Below are 24,214 nucleotides of genomic sequence, written 5' to 3' on the forward strand. Positions count from 1 at the left end.
GCCTCTCCCCCCGTGGTTATAGAACGTGTGGGAAGAGTCAACTTATTTGGGCACATCGTTAAAAAATCTCTCTTATGACATAACCATAATGGGCTTGGTTTTAAATGTTTTAGGATTAGGCCAAGTAGAACCCAGGTGGGGGTGGGGGCGATGCGGAGAAGCAGTCTGGGACTGTCCATGGTGCTGAACGTGGGAGCCGGCCCCAGTTTTTAACCTGTTCAGTCCGCCTTGAAGCCCCATTTTCCTTTTTTTCTGTCCTCTCCGGTTGCTTCCTTTTCCCAGTACGAGCAGGAGCGAGGGTGGCCCTTCATATGTTTGTCCTGGGCGTCTGATGACCTTGTGTTGGATTCCCCCCCGCCCCCCCACCCCCCGCTCCGGCTCCTTCTCCCTGGGCGGCGGCTGATGGGCGCGGCACCGTCCTCTCCTTAGGCCCGCGTGGCTCCGGGGCGGACCCCATCCGCACCCCGACAGGCTCCGCTCCCCGCATCTCGCGGCGGCGCCCTGAGCGCGCCCCGCCCCCTTCCTCCGCGCCCCCCTTCCTCCGCGCCCCCTTCCCACTTCCCCCGCCACCTGCTCCTCCTCCTCCTCGGTCCCGCCCAGTGCGCCGGCAGCCCCCGATCCCCGGAGCTGGAAGAGAGAGGGCCGAAGGAGCAGTACAAAGGGCGGAGCGGCGGGAGGAGGGGACGCCGGGCTCGGCGCCGGGAGGGCAGGCGCGGTGCGGGCATGGACGCCGAGTACCCTGCCTTCGAGCCCCCGCTCTGCAGCGAGCTCAAGCACCTGTGCAAGCGACTCCAGGAGGCGTACCGAGAGCTGAAGGAGGACCTCACGCCTTTCAAAGATGACCGCTACTACAGGTAGGGGCGGGCGGGCGCCGGCGGGCCGGGCTGCGGGGAGGGGGCGTCGACCCGGGGCTTCGGGCCGCCCCCGCAGCCCTACTCCCAGACCCCCGTGCGCTGCCCGCCTGCGGGGTCCCGCCCCTGGGCCGCCCCTTCCCCCTGCGAGTGTCGAGCCCCGGGAGCGGCGGAGAGGGAGCTGGTCTGTGGGTTCTGGCTGTGGCCGGCCGGAGAGCTGGGGTGAAGAGCTGTTTTCCATTCCCTAGAAACCTGAGCCGAGATTCTCAAATCCGGAGACGGGGACCCACGGGCATTCGTCCCGCTTTGCTCCTCCCTCCCTTCCTGTCACCTCCTCCTACCTCCCCACCCGCGCGCCTACCGCCCCCACGGGCTTCAGGCCTTGCTGAGCACTGGTTTGGGGAGAAGATCACTCCCCCTCCAGCGTCAGGCAGGGCGGGCCCTGGCCTCTCTTTTGAGGTACCGGGGCCCTCAGGCTTTGATGAAAATCTCGGCGGCTGGGGTGGTCCTGAGCGCTGGAGGCAGACGCGTCTGGGCTGAACCGCACCTGGGTGAAGATGCTGTGGGGGTCATGGTTCCGCACGCGCCCCGACGAGTTGTTGGTTTGGGCTTGTCTCTGTCGCCCTCTCCGTGTGGCCAAGGTGAGCCTGGAGGTTGCAGACTCTCGCAGCAGGAGGCCAGCCCCTTCCTGTGTTTCGCGGTTCTGTTGGGAAACCGGCTCCTTCGCTCATGGCTGGGCTTAGCCGATGTGTTGTGGCGTCATGAAGGGACCCAGTCTGGAGTCTGGAGTCTGGAGTCTCCGGCTGAGGTCGACCTTACTCCTCACTAGGTCCGTGATATGAGAAAGTTATCTGCTAACTCTGCTCTGCATGCTTCCTCCTCTGTGACATGGGGAGCTTAAACTAGAAGGTTTGGGGAAGGTGACAGTTCTAGTGATGCTGGACTACTCGCCCTAGGCTTGCGGATGGGCAGTTGATTGCACAGCTGTCTCTGAAGTGGGGAATACTCCTTTTTATACAGCGAACCCTAATAGTCATGCATGCGCTCAGACAACCATGTATCACACTTACCAGATCTTTTCAAAAGTCCTGTGGCTTCCCAGTGGCTGACCAATATATTGGTCACAAAAAAAGGAAAAGCCCATTTAAAAATATACGTAATCCCAAGATTCTATTGTGTGGCTCGGGATGGACTTCACAGTCAGCCTCATGAAGGCTCCTAGGATACCCGACAGTATGGTAAAAAACAGACAAAACAGAGATAGTTTTAAATCTTATGTTTAATGTATATTCCTGTCTCCTTTCCCACTAGTTTCCTCCCACTCTGTTTTTTTCTCTGTGTTTTATTGTCTTGGGAACATTTCTTTGACAAAAGATCTAGTGAATATCTAGATGGTCTTAATTCAGGTAGCAGAGAAGAGAACAAAGCCACACCACTGGTTAATCCACGACTGGCTTATCCTTTATTCATTCACCCATCTATCCAACCAACAGTCACTGAAGACCTCCTGTGTTCCTGCTGCCATTCTAGGGGGTGGAAATACAGGGTCCCTGGTGTCATGGAGCTTACAGGCAATAAACGAGTGAGTACCCATCGCACTTGGAAGATAATAGACTAAGTGCCATGATAAAGAGTGAGGGGGGGTGCTACTTCAGAGACACTGGTCAGAGAAGGCTCTTGGACGCTTGACTGGAAATGAAGAATGACTTGCTCGCTAGCCAATGAGCTGGGGCAGAAAGTTCCAGAAGAAGAATTACAAGCCCAAAGTCCCTGAGGCCATAAAAACGTGGTACCGTAGTCCCTCCTTTGCTGCAGGGGTTATGTTCCAAGGCCCCAGTTGGTGCTCGCTTCGGCAGCACGTATACTGAAATTGGAACGATACAGAGAGGATTAGCACGGCCCCTGCGCAAGGATGACACGCAAATTCGCGAAGCATTACTTATTCAAAGAAAAAAAAAAGGCCCCCGTGGATGCCTGAAACCACAGATAATACTGAATCTGAGATATATTATGGTTTTTCCTATACCTACCTGTGGTAAAGTATAATTTATAAATTAGGCACAGTAAGAGGTTAACAACTAATAATAAAATAGAACAAGTGTAATTACGTAATAAGATTGTGTGAATGTGGTCTCTCTTGGAATAGCTTACTGTACTATACTCACCCTCCTTTTTTTTTTTAAGATTTATTTATTTATTTGAGAGAGAGAGAGAGCGCCTGCACACGCATGTGCCAGTGGGGGGAGGGGCAGAGGGAGAGAACCTTCAAGCAGATTCCCTGCTGAGCATGGAGCCTGACACCGAGGGGCTCGCTCTCATGACCCATGAGACCATGACCTGAGCCGATATTAGGAGTCAGATGCCTACCTGACAGAGCACCCCCCCGTGCCCCTGTACTCACTCTTCTTCTCGTGATAGGATGAGACTATGAAATGCCTACGTGGTGAGATGGAGCGAGATTGATGATGTGGGCGTTGTGAGGTAGCACAAGGCTGGTTGACCTGCTGATCCACATAGCAGAAGGGGGACTGGCTGCTTCTGAAGCGGCCATGGAAACTGAAACCACGGGAAAAGGAGGGGACTATGGCATGTTCAAGGAATAGGAAGAAGACCAGCACGGGCAGAGAAATAGACAGGCCTGGGACAGAGAGAGCCTTGAACGCTAGACCAGGACCTATGAATTTCATTAGAATTCCAGTGTGAAGCCATTGAAGAGTTTTAAGTGGTGGGGGAGTGACAGGAGCAGTCTGGCGGCCGGTCCTACTGCAAGCATCTGAACCTGTGCTCTGGAGCAACTCCATTCATTGGTCTGGATGTTGAAGACCATGAATTTACCATGGTTGGAGGGGGAAAGTGATGAATTCTGTCTGCCCTGCTGCCACGAGGACAAGGCGGCTACAGAATGATTTACGATATGGTGTGTTGGCAGAGCAGTTAGGCTGAATCACAAAGACTGGTTTATCGTTGAAAAGATGCTTTAGGTCTTTGAACTGCGTTCCATTGCTCCATTGAATTTTTATATCAGTGGGTTGTCCCTTTACAAAACTAGGCGAAATTTTCTTGGGTTTCCAAGTTGGGAAGCTGATAGTTACAGCTCCTGTGTCTGCGTCGCTGGAAGAAGCACTTGCTACTATAATTTCTGCTCCTGCTTTTCTCACTGTCTTCGTGTCCTCATTAGTGACTTGTGACTTAAAAGCAGCAGTCTCTTTTCTCCAGGAGGACTGGGCCTTGCCCATGTGGCTGACAATTTCCTCGGAACAGGGTGCAGCAAGGAGACAGCAGCTAATGCCTGTTTGCAAAAGATGGTTGGTCCCTCCGTTAGCTGGAACGGCGATTGGCATATTAGCTCTGTGGTTTGGCATCATTGATAAATGGCGCCTATGTGATCAGAGGGCTTGCCGTCATTTGCCCAAACTGAGAGGTTTTCCTGCTGGGGAGGGGGTGGTGGCGTGATATAGGTGGCAGAGCTGGGTCTGAAATCCTGGGTCTCCGTCTCAAGTCTAACCTTTGCTAACTTCCTGGCCTTGGAGTAACGGTTCTATTTCACTGGTGATCAGTTTCCACATCAGAAAATGAAGGAAGGATGTGGTAGGCTCAAGGGTTTTTGAAAAGAGCCTGGAAGGTGCTTTCTAATGTAAACAGAGCAAAGCAGCCTGGAGGTAATGGATTGAGCTGTTTGTTGATCCAGCAGCTTAATGGTGTCGTCAAGTCCTTTTGTTTTAACCTGGTGGCCATTGGTCTCAATTAGTTCCTAGTAATCATTTCATCTATTGCTTCTCATTCATGTTCATGGGGAGAACGGGCGGGCTTCACCTAAATGAGAAGGGATAGCTTGAAGCCTGCGGCAAGACTCCTTGAATCTCATCTCTGCCCACCACCAAAATGGTTAACAGCGAAGACAGATGTGTTGACAAGGACATGGAAGATTCATACTGTAGAGTGGAGGGAAAATCGGTCCGGTCCAATGTGGGGCTATGGAAGGCCATTTGGCTCTAGCTCCTAAAATGGAATGTATACATTCCCTTCAGTCCAGCAACCCTTCTTAGGCATTTACCCTGCAGAAATGCGTGCATGTGTCCTCGATAGACAAGGACTAGAATGTTCATAGCAGCACAATTCACTATAATTCTAAACTGGAAACCAGCCAAACGCTCATCAACAATAGAATATGGGTAAGTTTGGCTTATTCCATCATACCCTACAGCCATGAAGGTAAACAACTTACAGCTCCACACAATAAAAGTGAGTCTCTCTCACACATATAATGTGAGCAAAAGAAGCCAGACACAGAGTATACACTGTTGGATTCTACTTACATAAAAAGAAGTATAAAACAGGCAAAAATGACTGTGTTGGAAATCGGGATAGTGGTCACCCTTGAGGGACGAGTGAGTGGAAGGGGGCAGGAAAGGGCTTTCTGGCTGCAGGTGATATTTTGCTTCTTGATCTGGGGGCTGGTCACAACCCACTCGTGTGTCTCATTGGTGACATCAGGGCCCTTGCTCTTTCTTGAGTCCCAGGGATGGGAATAGCCTGAGGCAAATCAGAGCATCCCAGGAGCTGAGGATGGAAACAAATTCCCCCAAGGCCCATGTCCTCAAGGGAGAGGGAGACCGCAGAGCCCAGCTGGAGGGCTGCTACGAAGAGGGTGTGGGGAACAGACGCGGAGCAGGCAGTCAGCCACGCCCATGAAATCTCCGCAGCTCAAGAACAATGGACGATAGATACAGTTCCTTTAGAGCCCAGTTCTTGGAGAATTTGTGATTGTCCATTTTGCCAACCCAACTTTGTTTCTTGTGTTATTACTTTACCTCTCTAAAACACAGAAACAATGGGGCGCCTGGGTGGCTCAGTTGGTTACGCATCTGCCTCTGTCTCATGTCATGATGCTGGGGTCCTCGGATCCAGCCCCGCATCGGGCTCCCTCCTCAGGGGACGTCAGCTTCTCTCTCTGCCTCTGCCCCTCCTCACTGTTTATTTGTTCTCTCTCGCAAATAAATAAATAAATTCTTCAAAGATAATAAAATATAGGAACAACGAAGATGGGCTTGAGTTTTCTTGGCCAGGAAAGGGATGCCAGTGGTGTCCTCCCCCCAAAATGACTTTTGGAAGTAACGTTTTATCACCTTGGTGAGTTCATCAGGTTCGGGGGCTAGCTCTCAGTCTTGCTGGCCTATCTTCGCCAGCGCACTGAGAGGGAAGGACCTGTTCTCAGGGAAGGTTTCTCATTAACTAAGCTCTGGATGAATGTACAGAATCAGAATGCCAGTTTATGTAATTGGCTGGTACAGACCCAGCCGATAACGGTGGGCATGGCATCACAGCCCTGGGAAACAACCAGATCAGGGACTCTCAATTCTAGCTGCACATCAGAACCACGTGGGGGAACTTTTAGAAATACAAACGCCCCGGCCCTACCCTCGAGAACTCTGATTTCATTGCCTGGGATGGATCTCAGTCAGGATGGAGAATCCAAGAGCGGCAAGTGGAATGTTTAAGAGCATGAAGCTGGCAGAGCCTGATGCATCCGTCTCAGCGGGACACGCTTGGCATCAGCGTAGGAACACCAGAAATTAAGGCTCCTCCCCTATACAAAGCCCAGTGGCCACTGTCAACAATCACCTGGGCTTTTCCCACACCTGTAGGCTGGCCAACCTCCCTTTTTAGGTGAATGCATCTGTTCAGGTGACAGGCAGATTTAAAGGTCTGAGAACCACTTTTTCCATTTAAGGCAAACCTGCATATATGTACTGGCTTTAATGTGAATGACCCATCTGACCTGACCCATCTGTACTGATTTTAATGTTAATGTTTCAGCTGGCTAACTTTTCTTCTTGTTTTCAAGTTACTGGGGACAAGTCATTGTAATTAGAGTACTGATCTCTCTCTCTCTCTCTGTCTTTTGTGTCTTTGTTGGCGGGAGCAAAGGGTAGGTATCTCTGAGGAGATAGAATTTTAGAACTAGCTTCTTTATCTTCATCTCTTCAAAGGTAGAAAAATAATTTCATTGAACTTGAAAGCGTAGAGTTATGTACAAATCTGGCTCAGTGAGGAAGGCTGACTTTCTATTTGGAACAAGATATAGGTCCCAGAAGGGCCCTGGACCAAGGACCTAAGCAAACACATGTACAAGGGGCCAGCAGTGGGCACCAGAACAGGTCAGGTGCCCTCAGACATACCCATGACTTCATGTGGTCCTCCCAGGGCAGCACCCCTCCCCCACAACTTTTGACTGCTTTGCTCTCCCTTGTTCTGGGTTCTTGTTCCTGCAGTTACCCTCTCTTGTCCCCATGGGTGCAACCACACTGTCTTCTTCAGCATGTATTGGTCTGCCTTCTTCCCCTACCGTATTGTCATATAAAGGAGTTAAGGATGGTCCCTGTATGTTGGTTCCCATGTTGTTTGGTTCTTAACTTATTTCATAGCAAGTGCCTAACTCACTCCTATGGGTGCCTATCTCAAATTCTTACATAACCAGTTGCTCTACATAGACCCCGTGATGCATATTTTTAGCTATTTGGAGTCTGCCTGCTATGTATACCTGTGAAACAGTGCTCAACACCTGCTAGCCATAGACATGGCAAACCCCCTGACTATAAGCGATTCCAAACTGTTGCTGCCCTTGGGGGTTCTCTGCTCCCCCCTTCTGCAGCTGAGCAACATAAGTCCCCTCTTTAATTGTTTTCTGCCCCGAGGGTCCCCTAGCCCTCTTCTTTGTGGTAAGGTAATGTCTTACCCGTCTCTGTCATGAGCACCTGCTACAAACTACATCACACAATAGGTGCTCAACTAACATTTGCTACATTAGAAGCATGAATGGAGGAGAGAGCACAGAAGACATCTCACTAAATTACAGGCAGGCATATTTGCCCAAAGTTTAATAGGTAGAAGCTATGAACTGAAGAGTTCATGCGAGCTCCCAGTAAAACTGCTTGCTGGGCAGTGGTTGCTTTGGAGCCACCACCAGGAAAATGACTAAATATATAGCAGGAAATTATTAAAGATAATAAAACTTACAATAGAAAATATTCCATTAATGCAAAAGAGAACAGTAAAGGAAGATGAGAGGAACGAAAAGGACATGAGACACAGAGAAGATAAGAAGTAAAACGGCAGACATAGCTCCAGCTCTATCAATAACAAGGCAGAAGTTGTCACATGGGGTAATAAACAAGATCCCTTTATACCTATCTACAGAAAACACACTTTAGATTCTAAGTTACAAATGGGTTGAAAGTAAAAGGAGAGAAAAAGATATATCGTGCAAACAGCAAACTTAGAAAAGCTGGTGTGACTAGACCACTATCAGGTAAAATAACTTCTAAAACAAAACACGTTACTAGAGATAAAGAGGGATATTCTATGTTGATAGAAAGATCAATCCATTAGGAAGATCGATCCACTAGGAAGATAAGTTTACAACAGTAAACTTATATGCAACGAACAACAGAGCCCAAAATACATGGAGCAAAGACTAATAGAATTGAAGGGAAAAGTAGAAAATTCAAAAATAATAGTTGGAATCTTCGATACTCACTTTCAGTGATGGATAGAAAAACTAGCCAGGAGATTGACAAAGAAATGGAAGACTTGAACATCAATATAAACCAAGTAGACCTAGTAGAAATCCACAGAATACTGTGCCCAAGAAGAGCAGAATACATATGGAACATTCTCCAGAATAGATCATATAATCGTCCTTGAGAAAAGATGTAATAAATTTAAAAGGACTGAAATCAAACAAAGTTCTCCAACAACCCTGGAATGAAATCAGACAGCAATTAAAAGAAGACACTTGGGAAACCCCCCATATGTGGAAATTAAACAACACACTCCTAAATACCTACTGGCAAAAGACAAATCACAAAGGAAATTAGGATTTTGAGATGAATGAAATGAAGACACCGTATACCAGAACACCTGGCATGCATCTAACAGTGCTTAGAGGGAAAGTTATAGCCATATATGCCCACATTAAACAAGAAGTAAGAGCTCAAATCAATACTTAACCTTCACTTTAAAACACTGGAGAAGAAAAGAAAACTCAAAACAAGCAGAAGAGGGGCACTTGGGTGGCTCAGTCTTTAAGCGTCTGCCTTTGGCTCGGGTCATGGTTCTAGGGTCCTAGGATTGAGTCCCGTGTCAGTCTCCCTGCTCAGTGAGAGGCCTGCTTCTCCCTCTCCTACTCCCTCTGCTTGTGTTCCCTCTCACTGTCTCTATCTGTCAAATAAATAATTTAAAAATATTTAAAAAAAACAAAGCAAGGAGAAGGAAAACAATAATAAAGATTATGGTGAAGATTAATTTAAGAAAAATAGGGAAGATGAATAAAATGGACATTTGGTTCTATGGAAAGGTCAGCTGGTTTGATAGACCTTTAGTTAGACCGACCAAAAAAAGAAGATGCAGATTACTAAAATCAGGAATAAAAGAGGGAACATTGCTATCCACCTCACAGAAAAAGAAAGGACCATAAGGGAATGCCATTAGATAAGTGTTGGTCCCGATAAATTCTAAAAGAGACACTATTACCGTGATGCCAAGCTAAGGACATCACAAGAAATCCCCAGATCAGTCTCTCTCATGGACATAGAACAGTTCTCAAACAATACAAAAAGCTAGCAAACTGAATCCAGCGATAGGATTATAAAAAAGGGATTATACACCATTACCAACAAGTGGACCTCGTGCCATGGAACTCAAGGTTGTTTTAACATTGAAAAGATCGATTACTCGGGCGCCTGGGTGGCTCAGTGGTTAAGCCGCTGCCTTCGGCTCAAGTCATGATCTCAGGGTCCTGGGATCGAGTCTCGCATCGGGCTCACTGCTCAGCAGGGAGCCTGCTTCCTCCTCTCTCTCTCTCTCTGCCTGCCTCTCTGCCTACTTGTGATTTCTCTCTGTCAAATAAATAAATAAAATCTTTAAAAAAAAAAAAAAAAAGATCGATTACTATATAATACCAGCAGACCCAGTCCATGGTGTTTTATCACTTGGTGTTTCCAGGTGGTACAATCCTGGGCTTAAGGGGCATCCCGAAGGCCTTGAACTAGCCGCTGGTACGTGTATGGCGCCCGTGGTCCAAACAGCAGACTCGCTGTTCACACGTCAGTGTTCTTTCTGGTGGGTCACGGAAGATTAATTATTTTAACCTGTGCCTTCCTGTGAGCAGAGCTTCGGCTCAGGCAGCAGAGTTTTTGCTCTTTTTTCTTTAAAACTAGCTGCATGTTCCTCTGAATCGAGAGGAAAAAGTGAAGATGTTCATTTCCTGGGAGCAAAGCCACCGAAGGTTCTCTGGGGCCGTCCTCGTTCTGCTGCAGCGACGACTCGGTTCTCGGAGTAGAAGAGCCTCATGTGTCAGAGGAGGACAGGCCTCCGAGCTGGGACAGGACACCTGAAGCTTGACACGGGGAAGCCGGGGACTCTGTGTTTGTCTCCTAGGCCTGCGTTGACACCGGACCACAAACCGAGCAGCTTACACGGCAGATGTTTTGTGTCTCCTGGTTCTGGAGGCCAGAAGTCCGAGATCAAGCTGTCGGCAGGCTGCTTCATTCCCAGGCTGTGAGGGCAGGGCCTGTCCTGGCCTCCCTGGCAGCTTCAGGGGCTCAGCTATTCCTTGGCTCCTGCACGGCCGCTCTCTGTCTTCCCTCACTCTCCATCTGTCTCCGCATCCAGTTTTCCCCTTGTCGTAAGGACACCAGTCCTAGTGGACCAGGGCCCACATTTGACCTCATCTTGATCATCTGCAAAGACCCCATTTCTAAAGAAGACCACTGTCACAGGCACTGGGGGTCAAGACTTCAGCATCTTTTGGGGACACAACTCCACCCCTACCAGGCTCTCCTTGGTCGGTGCTGCCTGCGTGTTGATGCAAGGCTGTGGCTTCAGATTCCCTCCGAATGTTCTCTAAACTAGCAGCTGACTGATGAGCGAGAGTCAGGGGGACTGAGTCTTGGCTTGGTTCTGTTGCCACCATCGTGGAGGTCAGGTCCGCACATCTCAGAGAATGGTCTCAGATCCCTCCTGGCTCTAAAACCATGACCACAGAGTGAGAGTGGGGCTGTGCCTGAAGGGGGTGGCCCAGGGATAGCTTCCCTGGCAGAGGGGACTACAGTCCTCCCAGTGTCACCCAAGTTACCTGACCTTTATGAAGTTCAGGTTAGGAAAATGTGTGGGGTGTGTGCGTGTATGTGTGTGTGTGTGCGTGTGTGTGTGTGTAGGCGTGGGTATATGGTCTGTGTGTGTGTGGATGATCTGTTTGTGTTTCTGTGGTATGTGTATGGTGTGTGTATGGTGTGTGTGTGGTTTGTGTGTATGCGTGTGCTGTATGGTATGTGTGTGGCGTGCATGGGGTGTGGTGTAAGTGCTGTGTGGACGTGTGTGCAGTGGGGTGAAGCAGGACATGGAGTGTGGGCCAAGTGCCAGGTTAGCTGTCCAGCCTTTCCGGCCTGAAGCCCCATGATCTCGGGTGAGGAGGGCCTTTAATTTTGACCCAGGCCGACAGAGATTACTTAAAAGTCCATTTGGGAAGGGCGAGCACATCTACAGCTCAGTGATGAGTGGTCGAGAAGCTCCAGACCTGGCATTCTTCCCATGGCCGTCCATCCTCAGTGTCCTGCAGGGTGAAATGCAAAATCAAACACTGGTCCTTTAGGAACGCCAACTTTGCGGTAGTTCTCATGGTGAGGGCAATGTCAGGGACACCTAGAGGCATTCACTGTCGCTTTTCAGAGATAGGGTACAACAGCGTTTAAGACTGTTGACTGCGGGGTGCCAGGGTGACTCTGTCGGTTAAGCGTCTTACTCTCGGTTTCAGCTCTGGTCATGATCCAAAGGTCGTGGGATCGAGCCCCACGTCAGGTCTGCACTCAGTACGGAGTCTGCTTGTCCCTCTCCTTCTGCCCTCTCTCCCCGCGCATGCTCTCTCTATCTCTGAAATAATAAATAAACAAAATCTTTTTTAAAAAAAGACTATTAATTGCAAGTATTACTTTCAGCCAAAAAGAAGGAATTTATTACAAAGATACAGAGATAATTTACAGAATCAAAGGGCAAAAATGCCTCTGGATCTCAGGAAGGAGCTGGAACCAATTCAGCGTGGGTTTCTAATCTCTTGCCAGGGCCCTAGACCACTGGTTACCAAGCCTGCTGCACACTGGGATCCTTTGGAGAGCTGTAACAGTGACCATGTCCAAGCCCTACTTCGGATTCTGATTTAATTGGTTTGGGGTTCAGCCTGGGTATTGGGCCTTTTGAAAGCTCTTCGAGTGATCCTGACTTCAACAAATTTTGAGACCATTGTCCTAAACTAATTTGTTCCTCTGTCCTTTTGTCCTGGCTGCCTGGGAGCCCGGGGTCTTTGATCGATGCCCGAGCTCCCTTCTCCGTGCTTACCCTGCTCGATTGCAGGAGGAAATCACCACCAGGCAGGCCTTAGTGGAAGTCACCGTTAATATGCACTCAAACACCTCAGCTGGGGCCTCCACAAAGCCCAAGAATCCTGCTAGCTTTTCCAGGATGCTCATTTCCCCCGTGTTTGCAACAATGGTTTCAAACTTTCTCTGCCTCCTCATACTGGATCCATCCATATCCCCAGAGCCCCCGGGCCCTGCTCACATTCTCCCCCCCCCCCCCAAGGCCTGTGCCTGGCTTCCCCACCCCAGTCATCCTGATAAAGGTTCACATGGTTCCTGGCCTCGACCGCCTCTGCCCCACCGCCGACCGATGGGGGCGGCTCGTTCGCCGCACATCGGCTGGACTGGTGCCCGCAGGCGCAGGCTCCCCAGGGGCTGCTTATAGGGGCCCGGAGTATCACCCAGATGTGTAGGCCAGACTCCGGCCCACAGGACACAGATTGACAGGATAGAACCAACAGACCGTTTTGCAGTCTCTCTGGAACTATCCTGCAAGACAGACGACTTGATGTGTTGATTGTGAAGCCGGGGACAGCTTGCCCTCCCTTGAATGTACTCTCCTGAGCCCCGGTCTCCATGCTGTCTCCAAGCCTCCTTGGGGTCATACCTGCTTCCCATGAAGTTCACATGGAAACTCTTGCCTCAGATTCTGTTTTGGGGGGGAAGCAAGCTAAGATATTCTTGAACATGAAGACAGTTTTGCCCAGTACCTTGTAGAAGACATGCAGGCCGGAAGTAGCGGAACCAACTGTCCTGGTTTGCCTGGGATGGCAGGGCCCCGGGGATCCGGGCTTTCAGGACCCAAACTAGAAGAGTCTTAGGAAAACCGGGACCAGCAAGGAGAGGCGACCTCGCAGGAGTAAGTGCACACACAGCTTCCCACCTCCAAATGACACACTCACTGCCCGGGCAGCTCCTGGCCTTTTCTCCCATGGACAGATGTCCCCCAGCCTCTGAACTCTGAGAAAACACACGGGTATGTTGCCAGTCCTCTGTCCTTCCTTCAGGAACGTGTTGGGTGTCTTTCGGCACCAGGCTTGGTGCCGGGCCCTGGAAAGAGGAGGACAAATAAAGGCGCACAGGGAAGTCACAGGGGATGCTATTGGAATGGTACTTGTTTCGCGAAAGGGAGGTCTCTGCACAACAGCCTCCAGAGGCTGAAGAAAAAGGCTGACAATCCTGGCTTGAGGAGGAGTGGTTTTTTTAAGGGGACCTTCCGGACAGAAGCATACCTTGGGCATCATAAGACAGTAGATGGCCTAGCTCCCCTAAGACCCACGGCTTTTGTAGCCCCCGAGGCTGGGAGTACATGTGGGGGACGAGCTGGGAAGACAGAGCTTGACAACAGGTGTGCGGCTTGGCCGTTATCTCTGGGACAGAATGAGGATGCCTAGCCTCGGGGTGTACTTAAGGGTGTGGTTAAACGAAAGAATTGGAGGGGGGCTGCTCTGCTCAAAGGTTCAGGACACAGACTGGTCATCATGGCGGATCAGTTCAAGATGGCGTCAGTCTGGTTCATGCGGTCCCCCTCAGATGCTCGGGATAAAATGGAAGGCAGGTTTCAGTTCAGTAAATTGAGACTGATACTTGGAAAATTCTAAATTAGCAAGGAAAGAGAAGGTGCAGGGTATTGGTATGCTGGACACGAATTCCCAGGGAGTGGAAGCCGCGGGCCCAGTGAGAAAGGGCTGTGCCCTGCGAGCCTGTGCGAGGGCAGGGATGGGCTCAGGCAGAGTGTTTCTGCTGCTGCTCACTGTGCTTCATTATCGCAAGTACCAGAAACCCACGGGTCCCAAGGAGAAAGAGGGCATTTGTTTCAGTGGTGCTACGAGGATAGAGAGAGAGAGCGTGTGTCAACTCCTTACTAGTAGTGAACTTCATGGTGACACCGAGAGTTCCACGCAGTTATCTCCCCTTTGGAGATGAAGAGCAGGGAGGAAACGAGCATCATGTAGCGAGACTGTGCAAGCTAGTCCCAGAGATGGTACCCAGAGGACCATTCCTCCCAGGGTTCGTGCTCGTGTGTTGTCTCTTTCCCTTGGATCTGGGCTGGCTCTGACGTCCTTTTACCAACAGAATGTGGGGGTAGCAACGCTGAGTGACGCCTCAGGCCAGGTCACAGGAAGTCTTACAGCTTCTGCTTTGGTGGCTCAGAGTCGCCATTCTAGGAGAAACCAGCCATATGTTCGTGGTCCGACTTCCCTAAGACCTGTGAGGGGACCCGCGCTAGCGCTGGGAAGAGCCGCTTGGGCAAGACTGCCTGGCTGGCTGCCTGCTTTCCAGCCGTCCCAGCTCAGGCACCAGACCTGCGCGAGATGCATGTAGGATGTCCAATCCAGTCAACCTGTATGACTGCAGCCCCAGACGCCCCATGACTGCATTCACCAGGGAGACCCCCAGAAAGAACCACCCATCTGAGCTCGTCAGCACCCAGCACGGTGAGAGACAGTAGCCTACTGTTTGAAGGCAGCATGGCAGGTGCCATCTGCAGCGGCCCCCGGGGACCCCCGCGTCCCTCACAACCTTGCGCAATCCCCACCTCTTGAGTGTTGGCTGGACCTGGGATTTGCTTCTAAAGAGTAGAGTAAACGCAGTGAGATGTCCCTTGTGAGATTACGTGACTTCTGTCTTGCCTTGACTCTCTGGTTCTTGTCACTCCCGCGGATGAAGCAAAGCTGTCACACGAGAAGGTGCCCTGTGGAAGCCCCAGGTGGCAAGGCAATGGCCCAGAAGGCACGAGATGCTACCCAGAAGCACGAGCATGAGCGTGGTGGAGTCGGAGCCTGCCCCCGCTAGTCTTGAGGATAACTTCAGCCCCAGGCGACACGGTGTCTACGTGTCTACAGCCTCAATGGACACCTGAGCCAAAGGACCCCGTTAATTGCACCTGGATTCCTAACCCCCAACAGCTGTGTATCAGTTTCAAGAAGGAAACAAAACATCATCATCATTATTATTATTATTGTAGAAACCTAGTAGAAACAGAAGAGGAAAGGAATCCACGCATAGATGAAGGTAATAACAGGCAATAGATGAGAACAAGGCAAAGTTACATCATATTGCATATTTATGACATCCAGCCTTGGCAGCTGGGGAAGCCCCGTGGAGACGAGCCGGGCTGGGGTCCCGCTGGAGAGACCTGGGCAGAGGTCCTCCCCTCCAGTGAGACTGCCCACGCACCATCCCCATAAATACCATATATTTATCAGGGCAATAACAGGGTTTAAAATGAAATTTTGTTTGTCTGAATGCAGTTTGGAACGAGCTGCACTCCCGTGTTATCATGTTTCTGTATCTCCAGGAAGCCTGGGCTATGTGTGTCTGCCTCCCTTCCCTAGATTCCATTCCAGAGGAACAGCCCCGCCAGGAGCAGGACAGGACGCGAGACAAGATTTGTAGCTCTTGACGTCCAGAACAGAAGGGTCAGTTCTGACCTGGAGGCCAGAGAGTACATTTCAAACAACCAGGCTCCCGAGGTCATTTGCATAGCACGAGTCTCACCAACAATATTCCTGAACCTGCCTGTGTGCACGTGGGTCCAGGCAGCCGGTTATGGGGAACAAGTCACAGAAACATTTGCCCATAGAGAATACCCACAGAAAAATTCTTTTTTAAAGATTTTATTTATTTATTTGATGGAGAGAGACACAACAAGAGAGGAAACACAAGCAGGGAGAGTGGGAGAGGGAGAAGCAGGCTTCCCACCGAGCAGGGAGCCCAACGCGGGGCTTGATCCCAGGACCCTGGGACCATGACCTGAGCTGAAGACAGACGCTTAATGACTGAGCCACCCAGGCATCCCAGGGCACAAATAGGGCAGTTTTCTTTTTTGAGAAATCTTCCATTTAGGGGTGTTAGAGAATGAATGTTTGTGCCCCCCCCCCATCCCTCAGCTCTCACTCATATTTTGAAGCCCTAAACCTCCCACTGCAGCTGAATTTGGAATAAGGAAGTAATTAGGTTTAAGGAGGTCATAAGGGTGGGGCCCTGATCTGATGGGATTGGCATCTTTATTAGAAGAGATGCCAGAGAGCTCCTGCTCTCTTTCTGTCTCTGTCTCTGTCTTTGTCTCTCTCTCTCTCTCTCTCACACACACACACACACACACACACTCATCAAGGAAAGGTCACATGAGGACACAGCCAGAAGGTGGCTGTCTGCAAGCCAGGAAGAGAGTCCTCACCAGAAAGGAAATCAACCAGAACCTTATCTTGGACTTGTAGCTTCTAGAACTGTGGGAAAAAACGTGTTGTGGAAGCCAGTCAGCCTACGGTATTTTGTTACAACAGCCTGAGCGCCTAACACAAAGGGTTCGAGAGAGCTGCAGTCCGCCCTTGGTTTCCTTCCTGTTTAACTCCTGGCCCAGCGAGATCATGAGCACCCGATGTTAGCCATTACTGATTCTTATTAATGAGATGTAAAGAGATCACCATGGTCTGTCTACAGAGTGCTAGACCATGTTCATTGTTATATTAGGAAGTGAATTCGAGTCCCCTGGATTTGTCTCCTGGGGTGTCAAGAGCATTTGCAGGTAGGCCCCTTGAGATGTTGCCATCAGCCTCAAAAAACAGCAAGGAGGCAGCCAATGACTTGACTTTGGTTCAGTTCTGGAGAAAATGATTTAAAGGGATGGTTTGTTGGCCCTTAGAAAATGAAATGAACGGCACTTGGGTGGCTCAGTTGGTGAAGTGTTCACCTTCAGTTCAGGTCATGATCCCAGGGTCCTGGGATCGAGTCCCACATTGGGCTCCTTGCTCAGCAGGGAGTCTTCTTCCCCCTCTCTCCCTGCCTTCTGCTCCTCCTGCTTTTGTTCGCTGTCCCTCTCTCAAATAAATAGACTAAATCTTAAAAAAAAAAAAAAGGTGAAAATGAAATTAAACGTCCGGTATTAGTAAGGGTTTTTCTAATTAGACCAATCTAATTTCTGATACTTTGATCCTTTTTGAAGCAAGGCTAGGTTTCAAATACATATATACCCACGGGTCCAATCTCCCAATTAAGTGGGATTACTGGGAAATGCTGTGAAACATTGTGCATATGGATTTTAGAAGAAGGCTTTTAAAATAAGAACAAAGTTGATAAATGTGGGCTGAGAGCCTTTGAGGTCAGAGTGACTATATATATATATCTAATGGCCTGTATGCTCCTGGCCTTTGCTGGTTGCTCGGACCACATCGCATTCTTCAGCACTTGGGACACCAACATCAGAGAAGAGCATGAGCCTGGGGCCAGGTCATACAGGTTCTCGCCAGTAGTCCCTGAGAAAAGCACGTAACCTCTTTAAGGCCTCCCTCTCCTCTCTGCAAAATGAGGGTAATGACCACGAATAACTCATCAAGCTGCTGAGAGAGTTCATTGGCTCAGAGCTTAGGCTTTGCAGGTGGTCAGTAGTTGCTGGTTCTTGTCTCTGGACAGCGTGGTCCTGAACGGAGATCCCAGGGGGGTGTCAGTAGAATGGAATTGTGAACTGAGTGGGTGGAAGCTACCAGATACCAGCTCCTTCTGAGGCTGATACAGACCTCACCTGAAGTGTGCCCCGTTCTGAGCTTAGTGAGGAAACTTGCTGAACAGAGGCTCCGAGGAGCGGACCTGGAAGTGACTGGAGGAAATTTCCTGTGAGGGATGGTGGACAGGTTAGACAGGCTATCTCGAAGCCCCGGAATTTGTTGGGGACCTTTCCCCTCATCATAGACACTGTCACCGTGCCCCTCTATCCCTTTTCTGTCACGGTTGTAACTGTGTCGCTATTCAGTTATTATCGGTTTGCTGGCTGTGTCCTTCACCCTCCAGAACTGAGGGAAGTGTGTAGCGCACACTGACTGCTCAGTTAATGTTGGAAGAACACCTAAATGAGAAAAAGAAGGCTTGAAGTGATGCTGGACATTAGGCACTGGTTTATGTTCCCTGGCCTTGTTGCCGTGAAGACCCCTTTTCCTCCAAGCATCTATGAAAAGAGTCAGAGGAATAATCTTTTGTTATCATTTCATTAAGGGGTGTGGTTTAGGATTCAGGATGGTAATGGAATTTATCATTATTACTTGGTATCCGGTCGGTGGTCTTCAAGCCCCTCCCGCTTGGAGATCAACCCAAACGGCATTGCCTCTCCTCTCCCACACAACCCCACCCCTAGAGAGTGAAGTGCCCTTCCTCAGGGCCACTGTGGCAATCTGTGCTTGTCACACTTAGTTTTGGTAACTGACTTTGCCTGTAAGTTTGTCGAGGGCGGGAACGGAATGCTACTTGTGGTGGTATCTTTCTGCCAATACCAATGAGCTTGTGGGGAGCTTAGTGCTTGAACAAGGAAACATGAGGAAGAAAACTTGAAGTCTATTTCCCCCATTCAGACTGACTTTAAATCCATAGCAATAAGGGCACAGGGCACAGGGGACATTTTGACAAATGCTTCATAGAGAATCTTGGAAATATTTGGGAAATATCCCAAATCTTGGAAATGCCTCTCCTCTGTTCTTGATCACAGAAACTGATGACTGTGAGCCAAGATCTTAGGTCAGGAAAGTGCTTTTGGTCAGCTGATCTGGTCACTGTAAAAAGAACTGCGACAGGATTGGCCCCTGATACTTGCTCCTATTCAGCGCCTTAGCAGGACCCGGATTCGCACCATCGATTATGTTTTCAGCTCTGTGGGATGGGGGGCATGGGATCCACACCTCCTGCTTCCTGAGGGACGGTGTTTGCATCCCTGATGGAAAATCTGCACGCTGTGGTAGCTCTAGTCTAGAAAAGGTTTGCAGAAACTACCAGAAAGAGCCTGGAAAGCTCTCTTGGCATCCCTTGGGGGTGTCAGAGGTTTGCTCCAGCTTTTAAGCTCTTTGGGTCACAAACCTTTTTGAGAATTTGGAAAGTTAAAGCTCTTCTCCCCTGCAGAATGCAGACACCCATAGTGTCTTTTGCACAACTGTAGGGCATTCATGGTCTCCTGTGATCATTCTTAAAGCCCTGATTAAGATGCCCTGGAAGCCAGAGGGAATGTTTTAATGTGCTGTCTCCTCAGCAAGGGACAAGCAGTAAGTCAAGCCATTCATTCATTCATTCAATCCGTTCGTGAACCCTGGACTGAGCCCACCCCCCCGCTCGGGCCGCGTCGTGCTCCTGGGGCGCAGGCGAGGCAGACGCGACGCGGGATCCCTCCGGTGGAGCCAGTGAGCGGGGTCTGAGGGGAGGCAGAGCCCGCCCTGTCGCTGCCCCGCGCCCCGGCCGCACCCCCCGCTCGCTTCGGCCCCCGGCCCCCCCCGCGCCCGCCCCCCCCTCCCCCCGCTCCCGCCGCCCCCGCCCCTCCCGCCGCCGCGCTCCCGCTTCCGCGCACGTGACGCCGGCGGCGCGTCGCGCTCTGACGAGTTCCCCGGAGCCGGCTGCTCCCGGGCCGCTGTCGCTCCGGCTGCGGCTGTGGCTGTCGCGGGGACCGCGCGGCGCGGGGCGGGCTCGGGGCGCGGGCCGGAGCCGAGGGCCGGGGCGCCGCGATGGAACCGTGAGTGCCGGGCGGGCGGGCGGGCGGGCGGGCGAGGCGGGTCGGGCCGGGGTTCCCCCCACCTCGGCTCCCGGGCCCGGAGTTGGGGCTCCGCGTCCAGCTGCCGGGAACCCCGACGCCGGGCCCTCCGCCCACGTGGAGCTCGGGACCCCGCGGAGGGAACCCTGCAGGGGGCTCCGCGGGGGTGGCTCGGCGCGGCCAGTGGAGACGGGGTCGGGGTCCGGGACGGGTCTCGGCCAGAGGGAGCCTCAGGAGGGCCCTTCGAGGCCAGCTCTGGCCCTGCTCGCCCTGGAGAACCGGTGACCCCCGTCCTACAGGAACGTGCCTCCCGGAGCCCCCTCACCGCCTTTCCTGGGGCTGCCCGGGGCCCACCCTCTCGGCTGGAAGGGCGGTGGCGCCCAGCCTCGCCGGGGACCCTACTCATCACCTCTCTGTTAAAGGCACCCAGAGCACCCCCACTCGGCTCTCCCCCATCCAGCCCAGCCCAGGGTAAAGAGAGGTGCTTCCCGGTGGCTTTTTGATGATGTTGGCACGTTGGGAGCCTGCCACAGCCCCTTTAGATCTCCGGGACACCGAGTTTTATGAGTTTTAATTTGCTGACTTTGGGCCTTATTTCCTCTGTGAAGTTCAGGGATTTTAAGTGGAAAAACCTGTCCAGGGCCCCATAGACGCCATCCTTAAAGCTTGCCTTTGACGCAGCACAGTCACCTGGGTGACTCCCTGGGGACATCCGGGAAAAGAAAGAGAAAACGTTTTTTAAAAAGTTTAGTGCATGAGTTGCAAAAAGTCAGAAGTCACAGAGAAGGACGGCCTGGAGGCTCTGCTGCGTGGAGCTGTGTCTGCGGCGGGAGGCGGGGGAGGCAGCTTCCCACGGTTGCCCGCAACCTTCAGATGGGCTGTGTGAGTCTCCGTGTGTTTGGGGTCGCGGAGGCTGAGCGGTTTGCTTGGGACAGCTGCCGATTTCTCTGACTGGGCAGAGGGCCGATCAGAGGGTGTTGCCAGGATGCAGACACATGTGATGGAGGAAAGCTTTTTCCTCCTGCGACCTCAGAAGTTTCTGACTTCGGTTATTCACTTCAGCAGAGGAAGCCAGGGTGGCATGAAATGTGGGTGTTTTAAAGGTCTTTCTTTAAATTATACCCCAGGCAGAGGGGGGTTGGCATTACGGGCGCTGTACAACTCTGGGGTACCATTCCTTCGTGGTGTCTGTCAGCAGCGTGCTGGAATGAGCCTGAAGATGCCTTCTGGAGTTGTGGCCAGTTGTGACTCTGGAACAGAGGCCACGAGAACAAGTGCTCTTGTTGCCAGATGCCACCGAGAATCCCACGGTGAGAAAGCTGGGAAGGGACCGGAGCAGGAAGAGAAGCCAGAGAGAAAAAGCGGTGGGGGAGAGCCGAGGGGAAATGAGCCGCCTGGAGGCTCAGGGCTTAGCCGGTGGGGGCTGGGGCAGGTCAGTGGCGCTGTCACTTCCCTGCTGGACCTCCCTGACCTCCCTGCTCACAAGCGGCCCAGCCTATTTTTTTTTTTTTTAAAGGGCAGGAGAGATCGCTATCGAACCAGTCTGGGTGAAGAGTTCCTGGTTCTTAGAAGCTGTACACTGACGCTTCCCGCGAACTCTGCTCCTTTTCTCATCGTGCCAGGCAAGGGCCCGGTGCTGGGGGTTCAGGAGGAGAGGACGGTGTAGTGCAGGGCAGGCGGGTCTCGGACACTGGCTACCATGCCTTGCTTTTGAGCTGCAGTGCTACACGTCATCATTGGGATTTCTCAGTTCATTTGTTGCTTTGCCCTTGCCTTTCCCTGCAGGCTGGCAGAGGGCGGGGTTCTGTGTGTGCTGCTTGATATTTGCAACCAGTTGTGAAAGAGTGCCTTTTAGGGGTGCCCCTTTCATCCTGGGTGCATGTAAGTGCTGAGCGCATTAAGTAGGTTCCCCTTCTGCCAGCAGTGAAGGGGTGGCACAGACAAATAAGCACAAACCTTGTTGTGGTTTCTAGTGTCCCAGACCCTCAAGTGTCCCCATGTTTGAGGGGACACAAGGTCTGGGTCAGTATCCTATTCTTGAAATGACAGTTTTTTAAGATTGCGTCCCTTAGGAACCTTTATTTATTTATTTTTTGAACCAAGAAGATATCTAGAGCTAATAAAAAATAAGTATTTACCCTGTGCCAGATACCGCTGTGAGCGCCTTATGTATGTCATTTCATGGAATCCTCACAACGACCCTCCCTGTGAAGAAGTTTCTTTTAGCATTCCCGTACGACAGATGACAACACTGAGGTGCAGAGAAGTCACGTGAGTTTCTCTAGGTCACAGTACATCACAGAGCTGAGACTTTAGCCGGAGCAGTTGGCTCCAGAGCCCACGTTCGTGACGTGAACGCTCGCAGCAGCTGGCCATGATGGGGCACTTGCAAGGGCTTTCGTGTCATAGCTCGCTGAGTTACCACCGCAGCCCTGGGCCGGGGGCCCCCTTGGTTTTGGGCGTTTGGCAGTTCAGGGAGTGGCGGTCATGAGAAGGAGAGTGGCTCGCGGCGGGTCCTCCTGCTGCAGCCCCGCAGTCCGCCGTCGGACCCCGGGCTCTTCACCACCGGATGCACTGCCTGGAGCAGGGCCAGGGCGCTGCCCTTGGCTGGCACCTTGCCCGCGCTGACCGGCGTGTGGCCTGCTTCCTTGTTCTCTTTGCCCCAGGAAGGGTATTTGGTGGCCCAAATGTCACAGTCCTGGGTGTGAGTCACGGGGCTTGCAGCGTGGCAAGGATCCACGTGAATTCACGGTTCCTTTAGGAGGGTAGAGGGGCACAGTGTTCATTAAAATACATATCAAGGTTGTTGGGCCTTGATTGTTTGCATAATGGCATTTTTGAATAGGTAATGAAGTTGTTTGTAATATATTCAAGCTTAAAATTTGGATGAATTCAGATATAGTCACTGTATTTCACTGATTGGAATTTCAGCGTTCTTATTCTGTTCTTTGCCTTAGAGTTTTTTCTTCTCAAAACCCATTCAGTGGTAGGTTCAAAACGGGAAGATTTTGGCGAGGGAGCCAAAGAAAGAGAGAGAGAGAGAGAGAGAGGGGTGGGCCTCCTTTCCACCTCTGTTCCTGGGCGTTCCCACCCCACCTGCACCTCCTGCCAGCTGCGACCTCAGCAGCAAAGGCCTCCCTGGGCCTCCGTATTCCCGGATGTCAAAGGGTGGGTAATACCTGCCTTGCAGGACAGCACCTTGCTGTCCCAAGTAGGTGCTTAGGGAGGGACAACTGCCCTTTTCTTCAATTGGGTGAGTTCTGAGCTGGATGAGGGGAGATGCTACATAGCAGCAGATCCTCAGATACAGGTAGGATGAAGATTTTTTTTTTTTTTTTTTTTTTTAAGAAAAAATGGGAGGGGGAAACGCACAACCTTACTACTGTAATGAACCTGACTGAGTTCTTCCTGTATGCTTACCGTACTGTCCTGGGCTCATCATGCTTTCATCTGTGTCCCCCAACGACCCTGGGGGCATTCTGCTTGTCTCTGATTTACAGAGGAGGATGCTGGGGCCCGGAGAGTCACCTAGCTTGCCCACAGTCGTCTGCCTCACGAGAGAGGGAGCCAGGATCTGAAGCCAGGCTGACAGGCACCAGGCCAGCGCTTTGGACCACGGGAGAAGAGATTATTTTTATACAGATTATGAAAGAAAAACAAAATCTTTGCTTAAAACATGAGAATGCACCGAGAGATTGAAAGTCCCTTCCCACTGGCCAGATGCTGGTTTTTTGGTTCTAGAGTGGGAAATCTGGGAACGAGTTGAACAAGTAGCAAAATCTGGGATAACAGTAATATTTTCAGTCTTACCTACCTACTGTATCGTGACTTGATGAGGCCAGATAAAGTATGTATTTATAGAAGTGCTTGGGCCTCCTGGCTGCTGTTCCCTCCTGCCTTCCTGCAGGTGCTGGCTGTCACGGAGGGTTGCAAAAGGCAGATTCTGTCCATCTCCAACCACAGTGCTGAAAGCGCCCTGAGGTGTTTTCTCGCATTCTTTGCTCAGCCAAGTCTGTCCGTTTCAGGATCATTCTGCTTCAGGCCCACGAAGGGACTCATTGAGCGGGTGCCTCCCCCACAGCTTGTCTCTAGTGCTGTTTTATTAACTCTTATGGGGCCTGCGTGGGAGGGCAGGTGTCTAGTGGGAAAGTAATGTTGGCTCTAGCAGTGCTGGAGGCTCGGCGGCTCTGATGGTGACACTGGCCTTCCATTGGGCCAACAGGGGACTGACTGAGGGTATGTGCCAGGGGAAGGCACTTGCTTGGAGCTGCTCTGGCCAGTTCCCAGACCCAGAGTGCAAAGGTCAGGGCCATAAAAACATGAAAAGACGGGCGCCTGGGTGGCTCAGTGGATTAAGCCGCTGCCTTCGGCTCAGGTCATGATCTCAGGGTCCTGGGATCGAGTCCCGCATCGGGCTCTCTGCTCAGCAGGGAGCCTGCTTCCCTCTC

The 24,214-nt window shown here is 51.3% G+C and overlaps 1 protein-coding gene and 1 non-coding gene across 5 annotated transcripts in view; both read left to right on the forward strand.

Annotated features, from left to right (window-relative positions):
* Positions 1–514: 514 nt before the first annotated feature.
* The window catches only part of TMEM181 (transmembrane protein 181), a 68,570-nt gene continuing 44,870 nt past the window's right edge, over positions 515–24,214 (forward strand). Inside the window, exons 1-2 of one of the 4 annotated variants that reach the window (XM_059401355.1) lie at positions 19,679–19,748; positions 20,965–21,076. In XM_059401355.1, the coding sequence (XP_059257338.1) occupies positions 21,057–21,076 (20 nt within the window). In that variant the 5' untranslated portion in view covers positions 19,679–19,748; positions 20,965–21,056. Of the gene's footprint in view, positions 855–19,649; positions 19,749–20,961; positions 21,077–24,214 lie in introns of those variants that run through there. The other 3 variants (XM_059401356.1, XM_059401354.1, XM_059401357.1) reach the window with 3 other exon arrangements.
* LOC132018824 (U6 spliceosomal RNA) lies at positions 2,692–2,798 on the forward strand. Its single transcript, XR_009404606.1, has one exon. It is a non-coding gene; the product is annotated as a U6 spliceosomal RNA (small nuclear RNA).

The sequence above is a fragment of the Mustela nigripes genome, chromosome 5, assembly GCF_022355385.1.
Source record: "Mustela nigripes isolate SB6536 chromosome 5, MUSNIG.SB6536, whole genome shotgun sequence".
Classification (NCBI taxonomy): Eukaryota; Metazoa; Chordata; class Mammalia; order Carnivora; family Mustelidae; genus Mustela; species Mustela nigripes.